This window comes from Tachysurus fulvidraco, chromosome 25, assembly GCF_022655615.1.
Source record: "Tachysurus fulvidraco isolate hzauxx_2018 chromosome 25, HZAU_PFXX_2.0, whole genome shotgun sequence".
NCBI lineage: Eukaryota > Metazoa > Chordata > Actinopteri > Siluriformes > Bagridae > Tachysurus > Tachysurus fulvidraco.
The window spans coordinates 11,495,484-11,513,652 of NC_062542.1; the positions used below are offsets into that span (position 1 = coordinate 11,495,484).

Consider the following 18,169-nt stretch of genomic DNA (forward strand, 5'->3'; position numbering starts at 1 on the left):
AGCTATACATCTCTACTTTTTACAATTGGGTAATGTTACATGCTTGATCTAGTGTGGTAGAGATAACACACGTCTCTGGATGAAGACTTCACTTCAATTTAACGGTTCATTTCACAATGTACCACAGGACCAAGTTCTGAGATCTGATGAATTACTTGAATACAAGGTATTAAAAATTAAAGTAACCAACTAACTATCACCATGGAGATATATATATATATATAGTATGTTCTTTTTGTCTTCTGTTTTTATCTAAAACATACAGCTGTATCTGTATTGATAAGGATCTTGTTTTCAGACTTTTGAAAACAGAAAAGCTTTCAATGTAAAACTGACCTTGACTTTGATTTGTATTTAATCAATTCCAAATCAGTGAATCTAAATGTTATATATAAAAACAATTATATAATATATTAATATCCTATATATTAATTACTAATTGCAGTACAAGTGTAAGGAGAGACAGCTGGAGTGTATTTAAATCCAGTGCATGCCATTGACTTTTCATTAAAATTGACACCAAGAAACATTAACTTCTGAACAACATTTTATTAATTGTTTCTGCTCTACAGTGAGTGAGTGCGTGCTGTATGAAATGATAAATAAGACTAAATGACATTGCTGTCAGAGTGCCCCATATGTGATCAGTCTTCAGATTCGCCATGGTTCCTGACGTCATCGATCTTCAGGATCATCTTCACCACTTGGGTTGCGAGAGAAATCTGCTGTTTCTTTCCAATGAGGGTCTCGATCACATGTTGCTGCTTCATGTCTGTAAAGAATAAAAAGTTTTATTATTGCTTAACAAGCATAGGTTGCCCACAGTTAAGCTTATAAAAGAATAGTATAGCTAATTAAGTAGGTACAGAAAATACATGAAGTACAAAGGCCTCCACAGCTGACTCTAAGGGAATCATATGTATTGAAAGTTTCAGACCTATTAAAGACTATAAAGCCATAAATCTGTGTACACCTGATCATGGCACTTGTGCACTTTGACCACATCAGTCAAGATTTAATCACCCATTTGCTGTTAGAAAAAGTCCACTCTGGGAAGGTTTCCCTCTAGATTTGAGCATGGCTGTGGTTGTTTGAAGACTTACAAAGTCGTACTATATTTGAGTAGTACTAGGAATAATGCTGTATATATATATTTTTGTCTTTGTCAGTAATCTGGCAGCACTGCTTAGATGAAGAATAAACTATAGTATTGATATAATCAGAGAAAAAAAAATCCTCTGGTTGAGCACATGTACATACCGTTAGTGGACAGGCGCAGGCAGTCAATTCCCAGAGCAGGGTTTGCTTCTTTAACTTGCCGAGCTCTGACCTCAGTCATTGTCTGGATGGGATTCAACCCACTGTTCTCTGCCAATGCCATGGGAATGACTTCTAGAGCATCAGCAAATGCCCTCATGGCGTACTGCTCCAGAGAAGGGCACTGTTGAGAAAACCGAAAACTATTTAAAAACAATCTTCCCAATCACAGATATTGAGTGGTATCATGACTTACTGGGTCCTGTAATAATACAACAACAGCTAAGACCGTATGATTGCCCTGTACCTTATCAGCAGCTTCATTAACTGCAAGAGCGCAGGAAATCTCAGATGCACCGCCGCCATATACAATGCGATTATCTTTAACCAGGTTACGGATGACACACAGGGCATCATGGAGTGCTCTCTTTGCCTCCTCGATAATCTAAAGACATCATACCACAAACATTGGTGAGATAAAAAGACTAAATAAATAAAAGTATTAGACATTGCTGTGAAAAAGCTATTCGGTAACAAACTCCTAACATTTACCATTTTGTTTCCTCCACGGATGAAGATTGTAACAGCTCTGGAGTTCTTGCACTCTTCAATGATAAGCATGTGGTCTTTAGTTGTGCCAAAGCAGATTTCTCGCACCAGGCCAGCGGCACCCAGTTTCTCTGGAGTCAGCTCAGAGAATCTGGGAACAATGCGGCCACCGGTGGCGATGGCAATCAGCTGAGGATTATAAACACAGGATCAACAAAAACTCCCAATACTTTTAAAAACAACTCTGTAATCAGTACCTGAATAATTACATTAAGAATACGCATCCAGACTATGACTTACCTCAATCTCGGGTCCTCCGACCCAGCGCACAGCAGGCAGCTCGTTCTGCAGCAGCAGGTGATTCGCTTCATCATCAAAGCCCCACTGGCAAATGGCAAGATTTGCACCGGTCTCCTTGACCTGGTAGTAGTGACAATTTATTTAAACTAATAACATTGATTCATTTAGTCAAGTAGCTTTTACCGATCAGACACATCCACCAGCTCATATACAAAAGATCCTAAACTGACCTGCCGAATCATTTCCAGGAATTTATCCTTCTCATATTTCTGTAGAGCTTTATAGTCTTCCACTGAGGTCACGTCCAGCTTGTGTTTGGTTTTAGGCTTGGGTGGCTCAAACGGGCATGTCAGGATGGCGATTTTTGTGTCCTTTAAGACCTGCCAATGAATTGCATGTTACATAAGAGCCTCTGTCTGAGAAACATGCAGAATATACAGTCTGTATATCATGTTTCAAAAGTCTTGTAAATCTTTGTATAATCCTTTCATAATTCTTTTAATACCTTGGGCATTTGAGGATGGCTGAACTCTTTGTCCACGACGACACCTTTGATAAGCTGAGTGTCCTCAAGTTTACCTCCAACCTTCCCTTCCATCTTAATGAGCTCAAAGTCAACGTCCTTCCTCTCCATGTCTACCACGGTAAGAATGGCATTCACTGCAATCTCTGCCATCTGTCTGTGGCATCGGTTAATACTGAAAATAAATGCAGAATTAATATTTTACACAAGGGGCATGATTTGATGCACAGAAAAAAATAAACTCAAGCTTTTATTAGTCAATCATTATGTGACTAATTTAATCTGGAAGAAAGTGTATAAGTGCTACTGTGGTGTTCAGAAAAACATCTCAACACATCAAACCTTGAACCCAATGAGGTCTTCAAAATGTTTGTCTTGAGCCAAGTCTTGATGTTTTGTGCAATCCGAGATGCTTTACTGCTCCCTGCAGTGCGCTTATCTGGCTGTCTATTTCCCTTTGACTTCAACTGCAGAACTGTTGCTCATTAATAGTTATGTTTGTTTTTGCCATTCGTTATAAACTCTAGAAGCTGTTCACTACATCACAATCTTAGTCGCAGAGATCGCACTTTGTTCATTCTGGTGTTTGAAAAACATTAACTGAAGGGTTTGACCTGCATCTGTCTGATTTTCTGCATTGTGCTGCACATAATCAGGTGTTAGAATATCTGCATGAAAGTGCAGGTGTTCCTAATAAAGTGGATGGTGAATGTATATTAAAAATTATAATCCATGTTCACAAGAGGCTTTTGTTGATACTGTAAGCTAAAGACTGAAAGGCATATATAAAACAAAAGTAAACATGAGCTCACACTTTAGAGCCGAGTGTGGTCATGGCTGTCTGAATGAGTGGGTCTGTGTTGTTGATGTCCACTGGAAAGCTGTCACTAATCTTATCCAGGTGTTCGATGGCAATGCGTGCAGCTTGGTCATAGCCGTCAGCAATGCGGATAGGGTGGATCCCTCTGTCCAAGAGTTGCTCGGCCTGTTCGAGAAGAGCTCCGGCAAGAACTAAAAGAAACACCAAAGACTCAAAGATCAACTCAACGAGAGAACATTGCTGTCACATTATGATGTAACCTTAAAGAAAATGTGAAGCCTGAAAGCCAGGCTAATAGCCAGATCTCAAGCAGCAAATCAATTACTTGATAGATGCATACTTGGTATACACTGGCATAATTTAATCTATCACGTTGCGGCAAAATTTCATGTGTATCCAAAATCTAAAATTCTTTCCATCATATATTCATAAAAATTATACATAATTATCACTAACAAGCATAAATGTATTAGCTAGACCACCTTGGAAGTAATAGCACCAGTGTTCTCATATGTTGGCTGCCCAGAAACTAAATCAGGCTAAAAAGTGGTAGCTGATGTAAAGTATTAAGTATGGCAAGCTAACTACTGCTACTACTGAAGGGTTACACATTGCTTGATTTCCTCTGTGTTTCCACAAGTCTGTGTTTTCCAGATTCTGTAAACATATCCATTGTGTGCTTTTTTAAATGAATTTATTTAGTACAAACTTACACCACCCATCAAAAATAAAACATGCACTTTTTGCTATAGTTATATTGAGGCGTGATTCACACCAAATGTAAATGTAACTATATACCAACAACAAATGTTTTAGGTAAGTTGAAGGGTTTCTTTCCTTTTATGGCCAGACTGCTGCTGTTATCCTGAGACTAACAGCGTGCAGGGCCGACGCTATCGTGATACAGTTACATCAGTGTGTTGTTGTAGGAGTGTAACTCTGGTGGAACACTTTAGCATGTGTGAATTGTCCATGAGCACCCCATTCTAACGGTTATGAATGTGTGAAGAAATACTGTCCTGCCTGTGATACAAAAAACTTATGGGCTTGCAAGTTTTCCTAAGCTAAGACCTAGTATGTAAATCTGAGCCCGGACCCTTTAGTGGATCTCCACTTTTTTTAATGGAAGGTTTTTTTTTTTTTTTTAAGTAAATTACTTCTGGTAATTTCAGCAGACTAGTTTGCATTAATCAGGGCATAATTATAAGATAAGCTATGTATGAAAAGTAAAAGTTAACTGTTACTGATATTATTTAAAAAACTAAATAAGAGGAAAAATGTAGTCATGTTTATAGTTCAGAATGAGCAACTAACAAAGGCAAAAAAAGTGAATAAATGTTGAGGTTTTTAAATATATTTCTACCTGCATTCAACTGGAAACATTTCTACATATAAAAAGTTAAGGTACCACAAGTTACTACAGTTAATGGACAATTTTCAAGAAAACCTGAGCCTATCGAAATAAATCGCAGCACTACCTTGATCTGAGCGTCTCACAGTAAAAGAGGAAATATGTGCTATAATTAACTTCCAAAATTACAAAATAAGGTGGAAGCACCATTCCCTGATAATCATCTAAAAATATGAGAAAGAAAGAAAACCACATGAGCTGTAAAGCTGTATGAGGTTGCAATAGTTCTCACCCACAACCCCAGTTGTGCCATCTCCAATCTCATCATCCTGGGATTTTGAGAGCTCAACCATAAGTTTGGCAATCTGGTGATCCACGTCCATCATGCTGAGGATGGTAGCGCCATCGTTTGTGACTGTCACTTCTCCATCCTTATCCACCATCATCTTATCAAGGCCTGAAAAAAAAAGACTGTTAATTCAGGAGACACAATCTGACATTATAAAATATTTTAACTTGCTCTTTTACAAACTTCAGTTTCAGATAGGATGACAAATTAAAAATAATGGTATGCAATTCAGGATTTTCTTGCATTAAATTTAAAATCTTTTAGACCTGCTTAAATATTTCTAAAATCCTATTATTATTCATACACATATTTATATCAGCGACTGATATTTATATGGCAGATTTGAGACAGAACCCTCTTAGATGTCCGGATTATTTACATTTACAGTGCGACTGATTTTATATACCTAAGCAATTGGGGATTAAAGGTGGGGTCTCCGTTGTTTGAGAAATGCTTCAGAAAACTGGGTTGGGCCACCAAACAAAACAAAACCAAAACTAACATGTAGCCAATGAGCAGCCGTGTCTTAATATGGGCAGAGAGAGTGTTCAGTGCGCATGTGAAACAAATTGTAGCACTACCTTGGCGGATAAAAACATTAAGCGAAAAATGGCTTACAATAAGGCAAGAAGCAGGACCTGTGTTAATATAGGATCAGCTTTCCAGCAATAGAGAGAACTGAAGGAGCGGGAAGGCCCGCGATGGGACACCAAGGGACTTGAGTAAAGTGGGCCGCATATTCACAGATTCGAGTGTAATATTTTCATATTAAAAAAAAATCAGAAATGATACAAAAAGACATTCCCCCAAAATAAGTGTTGTAGTATAACTATCAGGACATAAATGATGTGTGAGCTGAATTTGGTGACAGTACGACAGTGATGTTATTGTCTGTTTTTGTAGTATTCGCTTTTCGGGTTTTGCACTTTGCAGACGGTCCTTTGGAATATGTCTCTCAGTCGTTCGCTCATAGAGACTTGTGTATTTTGTCCACTGCGGAAGAAAGCTGACTTTGTGGAAAATTGGGTTGTAGCTGCCTCTCTACATTACTACGATAGAAAGGTGTTGTTTGTGTAGTAACAGCGTTTAGCTCAGGAGTTATTGATTTTTGAAACTCCAATCTGTGAATATGCGGCCGAGGTTGCTTTTTTCCTTTTCGATAGATGAGTAACATTGGTTTTGCTTTGTTTCACAGAACTAATATATGCCGCCCCTCGCACGATTATGCTTGTTTGTTTATCTGCAATCATATTGTTCTTCCCTTCAGCTATGATAAAGATTTCTTTCATTTCTTTCCATTAGTTGCCTGGGTTACATATGTATGTGTGGACAGGGCTATCAATACAGGGGTGGGACCCATTTGGGTTAGGGGCATGTTTTATTTTGGTGATTTCAAATGTCAACATTGGCTTTCAAACAACGGAGACCCCACCTTTAAGGGCCTCACTCAGGGGCCCAGCAGTGGCAGCCTGGTGGACCTGGGAATTGAACTCACAACCTTCTGATTGGTAGTCCAGCAACTTAACCACTAGGCTTCCGTGTATTCCCTGTGTATATTACATCCCTATTAAAATTTATTTATTAATGTATGACGTGTCCTACCATTCGGACCCAGAGAGGTCTTCAAGGTGTTGGCAACTGCTTTCGCAGCCATGATGTGTGACTGAAAAACAGAGATGCAGTTAATTAAACACACGAGGTAACCTTAAACCACCACATTTCCCTGCACAAGTGCACGGGTTCACCGTAATCTAAAAATATGACTTTTTAATTCAACAGTTTTATTTAACGTGCATGACGACACACTCTTTATAGATTAAAAAAATAAAATCTCAACAATAATAATCAGATTATCAGTACTATGAAGACCCGCTAGATAAGCTTCATTAAAGGGGAAATAAAAGGCTGCACATGCACATGGGCAGAGCAGCATGCCGCTAGCTAAGCTAAGCTATGGCTAAGCTATGCTAACGCCCAAAACCAACAGATAATAATAAACGTATCACAGTAGTGTCAGATAGACCACACATAAAAGCGTTACAATCTAATATGTTTAATAATAAACGGCTTTTAAACAAATAAAACTCAAAATGAAAAGAAATCCAGCTAAACTAGCTAGCCGGCTAGTTAGCTCAAACGGCACTGCGTTGGCTGTATCCGAATCGGCAATCCAGTAAGACAAAAAGTGCACTACATGTGGTGCAGCCGCCATTAACACACACCACAGAAGTGCACTAGTTTTAGGGCCCTGTGTAGACATTTGGTATAAAAGGAGTCGGTTCAGTGTTGATACCTTAAGCGCATCAAGGCCGGTCATACGAGATTTCCTATCCTGGTCTTTGATGATAATAAAAGGCCGTCCATATTCATCGAAGGCAAGCGTTCCTGAAGTGGACATGATGAACGGCGGAACACACACAGTTAACAGAAAACTGATTTATTTGTATTTCGGAGGTTAATATCCACCCGAATCTGTGTGCACCTCGCCGGCGCTTTCTAGAAGAATCTCAGGGCGGCGCGGACGAAACCAAATACATAAGACAAAGAGTCCACTAGTGTTAGTGTTTTTTTTTCTCTGTGATTTTCACACACAGGATGACAGTCTCCTTTTAAATATTATAACAAATGCTCAAATCATTGACTAAAGGCATTAAACAACATTCAACGTATTCTAAAGACTTTAGACAAAACTTAAATTTTACGGTTATTGCAAATGGTTCGTTCTACTATCGCGAGATCTTACGCACACTCTCGCCCCCCCCCCACGCACTCGTCTATAACATCTGGATCGACTGTAATGTAAAGCAATTCATGTGTTAAAGGCGTTCCTTATTATTTGAGAAGCGCTGACGTGCACGGATCAGAACACGTGTTTGCCGTATTTCGTTTAGTGGTGCTGTCAAATGTAAAGAATAAACACTTTCTGAGGCTGATATGTAAGATGTTGATAATATAAAGGTAAGCTTGCAAATCAGCTGTGTCTAATGACGGTATTAATGGCGCGTTGTATACATAAATATTCGCTTGTTCTGTTTTCAACCGGTTTTTATTACAAGTGCTTTAGTTAATCCTGATTGATTACATCATTGATTACTGGAGGTGAACTGGAATGAGCTGTTACAAAGCTTTAAAATGTTTCGATTATAGTCATCATACAATACAGGTTTGTTTAACCTTCAACTTTTTTAGGTGAATATTGAGAACCGACTCTTTAAGGTGACTATTGGGAGCCGACACCTTGGAGTGAATATTGGGACCCGACACTGTTAAATAAATATTAGGAGCCTAACATTTTAGGCAAATATTAGTATCCCACACTTTTAGATTAACATTGGGAGCCGACTCTTTTAGGAGAATATTGGGAGCCGACTCTTTTAGGCGAATATAGGGAGCCGACTCTTTTAGGCTCCAGGCTGGTTGGTTCTAAATGAGTTCTAGGGTAATGTCCTGAGTTCAGGTGACTGTCTGTGCAGGTTTTCATGTGTCCTCCCCGTGATCATGTTTATTTTCTGGGTTTGACTGACTAAAATGCACAGGTGTGAATGATGTGCATGCATGTGCTTGTGCATGGTATTCTGCAGTGGTCCTATCTGGGGTGTATTGCTGATTCTGTCTTGTATTCCTGGTAAAAGCTCTGGATTCACCGTAACCCTGATTGACTCTTTTTGGCGAATATTAGAAGCCAACTAACATTTAAGGATATTTGGTTCATTGCAAAACCTGAAGTCCTGAACCTGAACTTCTAGTGGAGCTGGAATTCTGCTATAAGCCTAATCCAGTCCCCTGATGCTTTTTGGTCAAATCTGCTATCTAGCCTGATAAATGATGCTCAGGGTTTCTGTTTTAGACTGTTTTAGACTGTTTTTTTCCACTTATGCATATTTTTTTTTAGCTGTGAATATAATCATAAGAAATGTTAAGTATAAATTTCTGTTAAGGTCCTTAACATGCACTCATCAGACACCCACACACTTGCTAATTCATGTAATTATAAAGTCAGTCAGTGTAGCAGCAAAACATTGCATTAAAGCTTTATTTTAAGTTTACATCAAGCATCAGAAGCAGGAAAATGTAATCCCACTGACTTTGAATGTCAGGAACTGCAGATCTGCAGGATCAGGTGTTTGTACAAACTGTTAATCTAATAGTTGCTGCGTAGAAATGAGTGGGAATGGCTCATCTTATCCATAATGATATGATATTCCTGAAGCCAGATGGGACATGATAACCTGTTGCACAGCTAGAAATCAGTACAGAAGGGCACAGAGGGACTGGAGGAAAATCTTATACATTTATGTTTTGAGTGAATATTTCACTATTTACCATTTCGCTCTAGACATTCGATTAGAGCTTTTTATGCCAGAATTTACATCAATTCTGTGTTCACCACCATCCACTCACCTATTCCGTGAACACCAGAGTTTGTTAAAGAAGATACCTATGCAAAGAGCACCAAGAGAAGATCAATATTTTATTAAAACAAGTTCTGGAAAATTCATAGTTTGGTTGTAGAAAATAAAATCCCAAGCTTTGGACATTCTTCAGAGCACCATTAAATCCATTGTGGAAAAATTTAAGAATCTGTGATTAGAGGAGGTTGTTTCTATGGATGTCAGTGACTGGGTAAGAAGGGCATTAGTCAGAACAGCAACCAAGGGAAATGATAACATGGCCTTGGTGCTTCTTTTTATATAGGTGTGGCCAAAAATAATTGCCCACTTACCAGGGGTAGAGGTGCATCTTGGAGGTATAACCACTGTGTGAAAATTGCAGGGTTCATGAGATGTATCCTGTATTTTATTTTCAGTCCACGGTGTCCATGTTATCATGCCCCACGGGGTTTCATCTTCTCGCTTCCTGATACTATACGGGTCACAGAAAGGTCAAGCACAGTCCATAGCCGAGCAGCTCTCGGAGCAGGCAGTCGAGCATGGCTTTGAAGCAGAGATAAGCTGCCTGAGCCTGGAGGACAAGGTAGGACATACTGCAAGTTTCTCTGTATTGTATTGCATTGAACATTAGACACAAAGAAGTATAACCAGTTATTATGATATGAAAAATGTAATTTCAGTGTAAGCTAATTCAGCCATAATTACGTTTGGTGGTTTTCTCTATAGCTCAGAGGTGACTGATTTATCTCACTGATTCCGTCCACATTTGTAGTACAACTTGGAGAAAGTACACAGCCCTGTGGTTTTCGTCGTTTCCACAACGGGAGATGGTGAACCTCCAGACACGACGCTGAAATTTGTGAGGAGGATCAGGAAGAAATCTCTGCCCCGTGATCACTTTTCTCATCTGAACTATGCACTGTTAGGTAAACTGGTGTTTTGCTGATGAGGAATGAGAGCATCAGTTTTCAAAGAGTAAGAATAATCGTCTTCTTTGTGTCATCCAGCTTTGGGGGACACGAATTATACGAATTTTTGCAACTGTGGAAAAACCATCGACAGCCGTCTGCAGGAACTTGGAGCAAATCATTTCTATGCAACTGGTCTTGCTGATGATGGGACAGGGTAAGTATTAGGGTTGTCAAATGACTTATTCTAAAAAATAATTTTATGGTACTTCTTGGCTGACTGAATTTCAGCGATAGGGTGAAATTCTGTGTTTAATTATCTAAACTGCGGGAGAAGAAAATAGTTTTTTTTGTAACTTAGAAACCTTGTGCGTTTTAAACTTTTAGTAAATAATCGATCTGATGTTGGTTCCTCTTCAGGCTGGAAGTAGTCGTGGACCCGTGGATTGATGGACTTTGGGACGCTCTAAAGAAGATATTTACCAAAATGTCGGCCTCTGATCTCATTAGTGACATTTCTCTGAGCAGTGCTCATCAATCACTAGCCATCGAGGAGAAACTCGAGTCGTCTGCGCAAAGCCTCCAACTGCTGGATATTAGCGACGTGGATGTAGGAAAATCCAGAGCGGAATCCGAAGCAGAGAGCCACGATGCAGGAGCTCCTACAGAGGCGTCTTTGAATCGATCCATCGCGCCGCTCTCTCAGTCTTCCCTCAGCATCCCTGCACTTCCTCCATCTTACCTGGAAGTGTGCTTGGGAGATGTGCTTGCAGAAAAGGTGAGATTTTTCTGCAATCCATTACAAGAAGATAGTTAAAGAGCAAAAGTCTGATATGGTGACTGATATTGTTCAATTCAGGTCACTTTTAATAGTATGTGATATAAGAGTTTTTTAAAGCCACTAGGTGTAATCACTAGCTAGCTAATAGCCTTGTATATTGGCCAGTTGGCAGAATTCTTGCTGTGCACAACACACTCAAAAATAAATAATGACACACTCACACACATCCCATAATCCTGTGTATCGCCTAGGCTGTAAGAAATGATGTCAGGAAACACCAGGGGGAAGAAAAACGCTTGAAGTTTAAATTCTGACAGTGCCAAACATGTCTGGGAGCCATGGGGCAAAACCGGGTCTCTGGATAGGTGGGATTACATATACTATCTTCCCTATTAATCACAGTGACACAGGCCATCTTACGAATTGAATTTGTGCATGCAGATGGATAGCGAGTGTGTTACACTACCATGTGATGCAGCCTGAGCAACAGTTGGAAGAGATTGAGTTGAATACATCTTCATGCTCCCAGGCTGGTGGCTGTTGTATGATAGGGGCGAGCTGGTGGGATGGAATTAGTTGGTGAGACAATGGGGAAAGATTATTATTTATAAGAAATTATTTCTAATTTTGTGTGTGTGTGTGTGTGTGTGTGTGTGTGTGTGTGTGTGTGTGTGTGTGTGTTTAAATTAAAATAGCTGGCAAGGTTACACAATATTAAGGCTATATTCCAAATAATACAATATCAAAAATATTTGAAACAATGCAAAAATAAATCTCACAATATTTAGTTGTTTTTACACATTTCATGGTATACATTTTTATTAGCAGGTCAATGAGTACGAGCTACTTTGTTAAAATCAGAAGTCATTTTTAAACAATCTTTAGAGACAGCTTTAATTCTGCGTTGTGTTTCTGAATTCCAGTAGGTCAAAGGTTTACACCAGTTTGAACAGAAACCGATGTGCTGAATTTTAGAAGCTTCTGATTGACCAGATGTTCATTAGGAGTTAATTTGGAGTGCATCCATGGCTGTAAAGAGGCCTACTGTAGAGACACTAACGTTCTACTCTTGGTAACATACAAAAATTCTGGGGGAATTATGACACAGGGTCAATTTCAAAATAACTTTTTTTGGAACAGTTTTGGAACCACATAAACATGGCATATTACAGGAAAGACACAAACAAACGCAATACACACTCACTCACTCACTCACTCACACACTCACTCACTCACTCACTCACTCACTCACTCGATTCAGATTTATTTGTATAGCACTTTTAACAATAGACAACAGGATCCTGAGATCAGCTTTAGTCCTGAGCAGCTTTACAGAACATAAGAAACATAGTCCAAAAGTTCAAGATTAATATTAGACTTGTATTTATATGTGTTGTATTTATCCCTAACGAGCAAGGCCGAGGTGACTGTGGTGAGGAAAAACTCCTTTAGATGGAAGAGGAAGAAACCTTGAGAGGACCCAGACTCAAAAGGGAACCTCATCCTCATTTGGTTTACACCGGAGGGTGTGATTACAAATTGTTATAAACATAGTAGAGTTATTATGAATAATGTCCTTCCAGTGAACTGTATGAACTTTTGGTGTTCATCTGAACTACACGACAACAACAAAGGAACAGGTAAGGGTGAGGGTACCAAAGTATGTACATAGACCATTAAGAGAGATCACCATGGCCTGAAAGGTTGTAACGTTAAGAAGAAGCTCCTATTCAAATTCTAGCATAAAATAAAACAGACTGAAGTATGGAGGTAATGACCAGCCTTATGAAGTGTTGTCTGGTCATTTGAAACAATAATTGCAGAATATACTTCTTATTCTGTAATGAACAACGCTATGTATGGGTGAAAAAGTGTGAGGCTTTGAAGCATATGAAGCACTTTGGAAGATGCGCCTTCATGAGGATTATTACTAAAGCAGCACCTCTGCACATCAAGCAGAAAGTTGAAACATGGTCACTAGAAAGGAAATGATCCAAGCATGCCTCCAAAATAGTTCTATAAAAAGATATTATACTGCGAAAGTATACGTAAACCTTTGACCCACTGAAAGGCTAATATGGTGAATTAAAGCATATAGAAATCAGTCTCTAAGCTGCTGCAGTCTGAATAAACCTGACACAAAGACTCCTTTGCATTTCTTTGTTTTGCTGAAACACCTTTCTTCTGTTCCTGTAGGAGGAAATTCACGTCGTTGCTCGAGACTTTCACGAAGTGCCGATTTCAAGAGCACTCCGTTTAACTCGAGATGATGCAGTGAAACCGGTCTTCCTGCTGGAGTTCGATATCAAGGTATGTTTTCCTTCGTAGAAATTAAATTAATATACAACACATTCACAGATTTTCCTTTCATTTCCATCCTGTTCTCCTTGAAAAACGACTTTCTGTCCTTGCAGAGATGCACGAAAACCCTGAAAGTATATTACAATTTTTTATCTGTTTCACAGAATTCAGCTAAGCAGATATCATGATATCCAGTGTTTAACATGGCCATGTGTTTGTTCTGTCACCAGCTTCTGAGCATGCAAATAATCTCCCATTTCTCATCACTGCAGGACGAGAATATTTCATACCAGCCTGGTGATGCGTTTGACCTCCTCTGTCCAAACAGAGACAAGGAAGTGGAACAGTTGCTTCACAGACTGGAGCTACATGACAAAAGGAATCATTCTGTTCACCTGCAGCTGCTCAAAAACACCAAAAAAAAGGGTATTGAAACTTTAAAGGAGTAACTAGAAACATTTTGAAATACAGTGCCAGGAGCTACCATTTTATGTAAAAGGCTAATTTTATCCACAGGAGCACGAGTACCTGCCTACATCCCAGAAAAGTGTACGCTACAGTATCTTCTAACCTGGTGCTTGGAGTTAAGAAGTATACCCAAAAAGGTAATATGAAGAAATTCTATATTATATCGAGCACTTTACTGACATTTTTATCCCTGATTGCAGGGTGCGACATATGCTGTACGTCATGACAGTGAGTCAGTGAATAAAAATGATGCCTAATGATTCAGTAATGTAGAGTCACTTTGATGTGATACACTGTGACTCACTATAGTTCAGTAATAGCACTAGATTGAGTTTAATAAAAATAGCTACAATTTGGACTTAAGGATTTGGCTGGGACTGACAGACGCAGTGGACATGCCTCCTTCACTTAAATGTATTGAGTAAAATTTAAAACATTAAATTATTTAAAAAGGATGATTCATCAGATGATTCAGTGTCATTTCAGTGCAACATAATATGATTCAATATTGTGCACTTTTGATATTAATTCTAAAATAATTAGCATTCCGGAGTTGACAGGGACTGACGAACATCGTTGCCGCACCTCCTTCACTGGGATAAAGAATACAAAACTAATTTAAAACAGACGACATTGGAATAAAATTCAGATGATTCCCAGCCATTTCCATATTATAAAATATGATTCAATATTGTTCAAATTGAATTTATTTATTTATTTATTTTACATTTTATAAAATGCGTGTTTGTGTCTGTTCCAGGCTTTTTTGCGGTCTCTGGTGGACTTCACACAGGAAAATCTGGAGAAAAGACGACTGCAGGAGTTGTGTAGCCGTGAGGGAGCGGCCGACTATGATAGATTTGTGAGGAACCCCAGCGTGTGTATACTGGACCTTCTGTGTGTTTTTCCATCCTGTATGCCTCCTCTCAGCCTCCTCATTGGTCAGTTAAAGCATCATCACTGATTATCAAAGGGTTTTTGTCATAAAGGTCATTTTTCAGATGTTTCAAATATCTGTCTAAGGGCTGTCTGTCCTGAGATCTTATAGGTTGTTCTGCTGTGGCTTATAAGTACTGGAGAGTGCACCAATATATCTGTGTAGTGAAAATCTGGAGTATCTAGACAACCAGAAAGATCACTATTATTCCATAAAAAATTGGCTAAATTAAAACGATCTTAAAAAAGAAACCTTATTCTTAGTGCACCTTAATTAAATAAAAAGCAACTAAAGCAGTATTTCAGTGTGTGATGAACATGTGCCATATTCTGTAAAGACTATTCAGATCTGTGCAATATGTCCTTAGAAGGTAAAACCACCTCAAAGTGACGCTTCAGTGAGTAAGGATGCCTCATTTAGCAAATACATTTGTCCTCAATTCCTCCTGCCCTTATTTCCTTCCCTTGCGTTTTTCTCTCTTGTCCTCAGAGGGAGAGACTACACAGCGAACGGAACAAGGAAAAGAGGGGCATAAATTAGAATATCAGGATGCACCCTGAAGCAATAATGTCCCTATTGTTCCAAGTTTAAATAATTTAACAATTTGATAGATGGTACCAGAAATGGAAATATGGTGAAAGAGTTCCCATTAAAAGTACTGGAACAGCAAGGCCAATTCTTTTGATTTTGATATCCAGTAAAGACACTTGGGTTTGGGTTTGAGATCAAACCAATATGATGGATCATAAAATATTGTTTTTGTTTTTGGATTCAATTTAGAACACGACACAATTTGTTTGAACTCACATTGAAAATACTGATGCATGGGGAAGTGGTGGCTCAGTGGTTAAGATGTTTGTATTATCGATCAGAAGGTTGTGAGTTTGAATCCCATAACCACCGAGCTGCCACTGCTGGGCCCTTTGAGTAAGGCCAATAACCAACAGTTACTTAGTTGTACAAATGATATAAATATAAGTCTGGATAAGACCATCTGCCAGATGCCCTGAACGTAAATGTCTTACTTTTGGGGTGCCGTGTTGGATTTGTTGATAAAACAGATAATAGCTCTGGATGTCTACTCTTGGTATGAGCCCTGGTTGTTCACTGTGAAGGTGAGAGCAGATAAACCAACACCAAGACCAGAGAGCTGTCTGGGAGAAAGGCAAGCCACTTTGGAGTTCAGAAAAGAGCTTCAGTGATTAGCAACAACTGAAGTATTGGCCTCGCTCTTGCAATATTTTTGGAGAGGATTGTATATTTATTTGCCAGTATAGATATCTGGCAGAGTGTCAGACAAATGCATGCCCAGGTCAAAGTAACAACAAAAAAAAAAAGCATGTACAGTTTCTTTTGCAAGAAACCTAATACTTTAATTTTTTTTTGGAAATTGCTTTGATGACTCACCAGGTGGCAGTAAAATCACATGCAATCCAACTAGCTCCCTTGCTGCAGTTAAATATCCATGTCTCCAGAGAGCACAAAAGATAGATAGATAGATATATAGATTTTGCTATACAATATCACCCATTCACACACTCATTGACCCCTACTAACTAATTACCAGTAACCCTGTTAAAATGCTCAGTATGGAAGCTCGTACCCTGAAGCTGTGAGGCAGCAGTGCTAATCGCTGTATCACCGAGGCACTCTGTACAAACAGTACAGTGAAATTCATTTCTTCACATTCCCTACCTTGTTAGGAGGCTGGAGAGAGAGAGGGAAAAAAAAAACTCGAGAAGAACCAGACTGGAAACGGTCATCTTCTGGTTGACTTCAGATAGAGGGATTAGACATCATCTTCTACAAGTGTTTCTTATAAAGTCAAACAGTACTGAGTGTGTAGAATGGATGCATGCATGCATACACAAGTCAAACAGCATGTATAGTGGATCAACAAACAGCATGTATAGTGGATCAGCAGTTTCTAGCTTGTCTACAGTATCATGCGAATGATCTAGTGAACAAGAGTGAGACTCGGCCATATATCTTTTTTTTTTTTTTTTTTTTGCAAAACCTTTATTTGGGAGACCATGCAGAATTTGAGTCAAAAGCTCCAAGAGGAAACACTTTAGATCCCTTTTGTAGTCAGCAGTGTGGTTTCACTACAAGGCCCAAGGCTTGGCTCTGAGCTTGAAAGCAGAATTTTGTGTTTGAAGTGATTTTAAAAGCACTATCCTGAATATGATGCCTACAATAATGCGAAATGCCCTTAATGCCATCTTTTATATGTCAGTATATGTAACCTCGTGTCCTCTGCTTTATTACAGAGCATTTACCGAAGCTGCAGGCTCGGCCGTACTCAGCCGCGAGGTAAGAAACCCCTGTTTTTACACACACAAGTGACCACAATTAACTATACTATTTACTGCAGTATTCACAGCCTTGTGTACCGATATATTCTGCCGAGGTATATCTAAGATGACGTCTGTCCTTTTTAAAGGGTGGCATATTAAAGGGTTTTTTTATTTGGGACACATCTAAAAGATCATGTGGCCTTCTCAGAAAAGACATGTCCTTGTTCCTGTGTTTGAACTGCCTGCTTTTGCTTGCAAGTTACTTAGATGTTATTTTGAACAAGAAAATCGCTATCAATAGACACATTTTTAGAGAAATACATTATACATGTTCTTTATTTTTTATTTCAAACATTGCCACATGCCATGTATTGTGAAGTTTAGTTAAAATGAGTTTAAATGAGATGTAATTAAGATATTTAAATACAAACTTTTGTAATAAATAAATCTAAATTATAACATTTAAGTTCAGAAACTCTGTTTATTCACCTGCAATAAAAGTTGGATACATATCAAAATGTGTAAATTTAAAGGATCGGTTTGGACAGATTTCGAACGTACACAGCATTTTACAACCACTTCCTTTGATTATATTTAGTTATTCATGATGCAAAAAAAAAATAATAATAAAATGATGCAAATCAAAGTTTTGACATTTTCTTGTATAGTTGAGTTTCCTGAAATACGTTTCTCTTTTACGTGTATCTCAACCAAATGTAAAGTGAACTGTGTGTGATGAGATTTCAGATATCTAACAAGGTTTTAGACTCCAACAAGGTTTCAAGGTCTTTCTTACCCAACATGATTATGCTGAAACGTAGAAAAAGTAAATGAAAATATTTCTGCCTAAACCACTTCTAATCTTAAAATCACCTTCAGGCCAAATCTCAAGTCTTGCATGGAACAATGCCAGACTACGGACTGAGAAAGTTTAAGA

General features: G+C 38.6%; 2 protein-coding genes across 4 annotated transcripts in view; one reads left to right on the plus strand and one right to left on the minus strand.

The window, feature by feature from the left end:
- Positions 1-529: 529 nt before the first annotated feature.
- Positions 530-7,615, minus strand: cct5 (chaperonin containing TCP1, subunit 5 (epsilon)). Its single transcript, XM_027173953.2, has 11 exons — positions 7,443-7,615; positions 6,752-6,812; positions 5,093-5,257; positions 3,442-3,640; positions 2,612-2,804; positions 2,337-2,486; positions 2,107-2,226; positions 1,810-1,995; positions 1,565-1,702; positions 1,261-1,441; positions 530-772 (listed from the first exon to the last, which is right to left on the minus strand). Exons 1-11 carry the CDS (start codon positions 7,545-7,547, stop codon positions 645-647), a joined length of 1,626 nt encoding a protein of 541 aa, XP_027029754.1. The 5' UTR covers positions 7,548-7,615; the 3' UTR covers positions 530-644.
- mtrr (5-methyltetrahydrofolate-homocysteine methyltransferase reductase) overlaps positions 7,569-18,169 on the plus strand; it is a 33,083-nt gene continuing 22,482 nt past the window's right edge. The window contains exons 1-10 of one of the 3 annotated variants that reach the window (XM_047808349.1): positions 7,569-7,706; positions 9,957-10,123; positions 10,313-10,466; positions 10,548-10,665; positions 10,869-11,226; positions 13,426-13,539; positions 13,803-13,956; positions 14,047-14,135; positions 14,759-14,939; positions 17,206-17,248. In XM_047808349.1, coding sequence (XP_047664305.1) covers positions 9,977-10,123; positions 10,313-10,466; positions 10,548-10,665; positions 10,869-11,226; positions 13,426-13,539; positions 13,803-13,956; positions 14,047-14,135; positions 14,759-14,939; positions 17,206-17,248 — 1,358 coding nt within the window. In that variant the 5' untranslated portion in view covers positions 7,569-7,706; positions 9,957-9,976. Of the gene's footprint in view, positions 7,707-7,752; positions 8,108-8,165; positions 8,313-9,956; positions 10,124-10,312; positions 10,467-10,547; positions 10,666-10,868; positions 11,227-13,425; positions 13,540-13,802; positions 13,957-14,046; positions 14,136-14,758; positions 14,940-17,205; positions 17,249-18,169 lie in introns of those variants that run through there. The other 2 variants (XM_027173943.2, XM_047808348.1) reach the window with 2 other exon arrangements.

What these genes read in the sequence shown, in the direction of transcription:
- cct5 (XM_027173953.2), bottom strand. Translation starts at nt 7,547, where the DNA reads ATGTCCACTTCAGGAACGCTTGCCTTCGATGAATATGGACGGCCTTTT. An exon ending in CCGGCCTTGATGCGCTTAAG is followed by an intron (nt 6,813 to 7,442) that starts GTATCAACACTG and finishes TCTGTTTTTCAG; the next exon opens with TCACACATCATGGCTGCGAA. An exon ending in ACCACACTCGGCTCTAAAGT is followed by an intron (nt 2,805 to 3,441) that starts GTGAGCTCATGT and finishes ATTTATTTTCAG; the next exon opens with TATTAACCGATGCCACAGAC.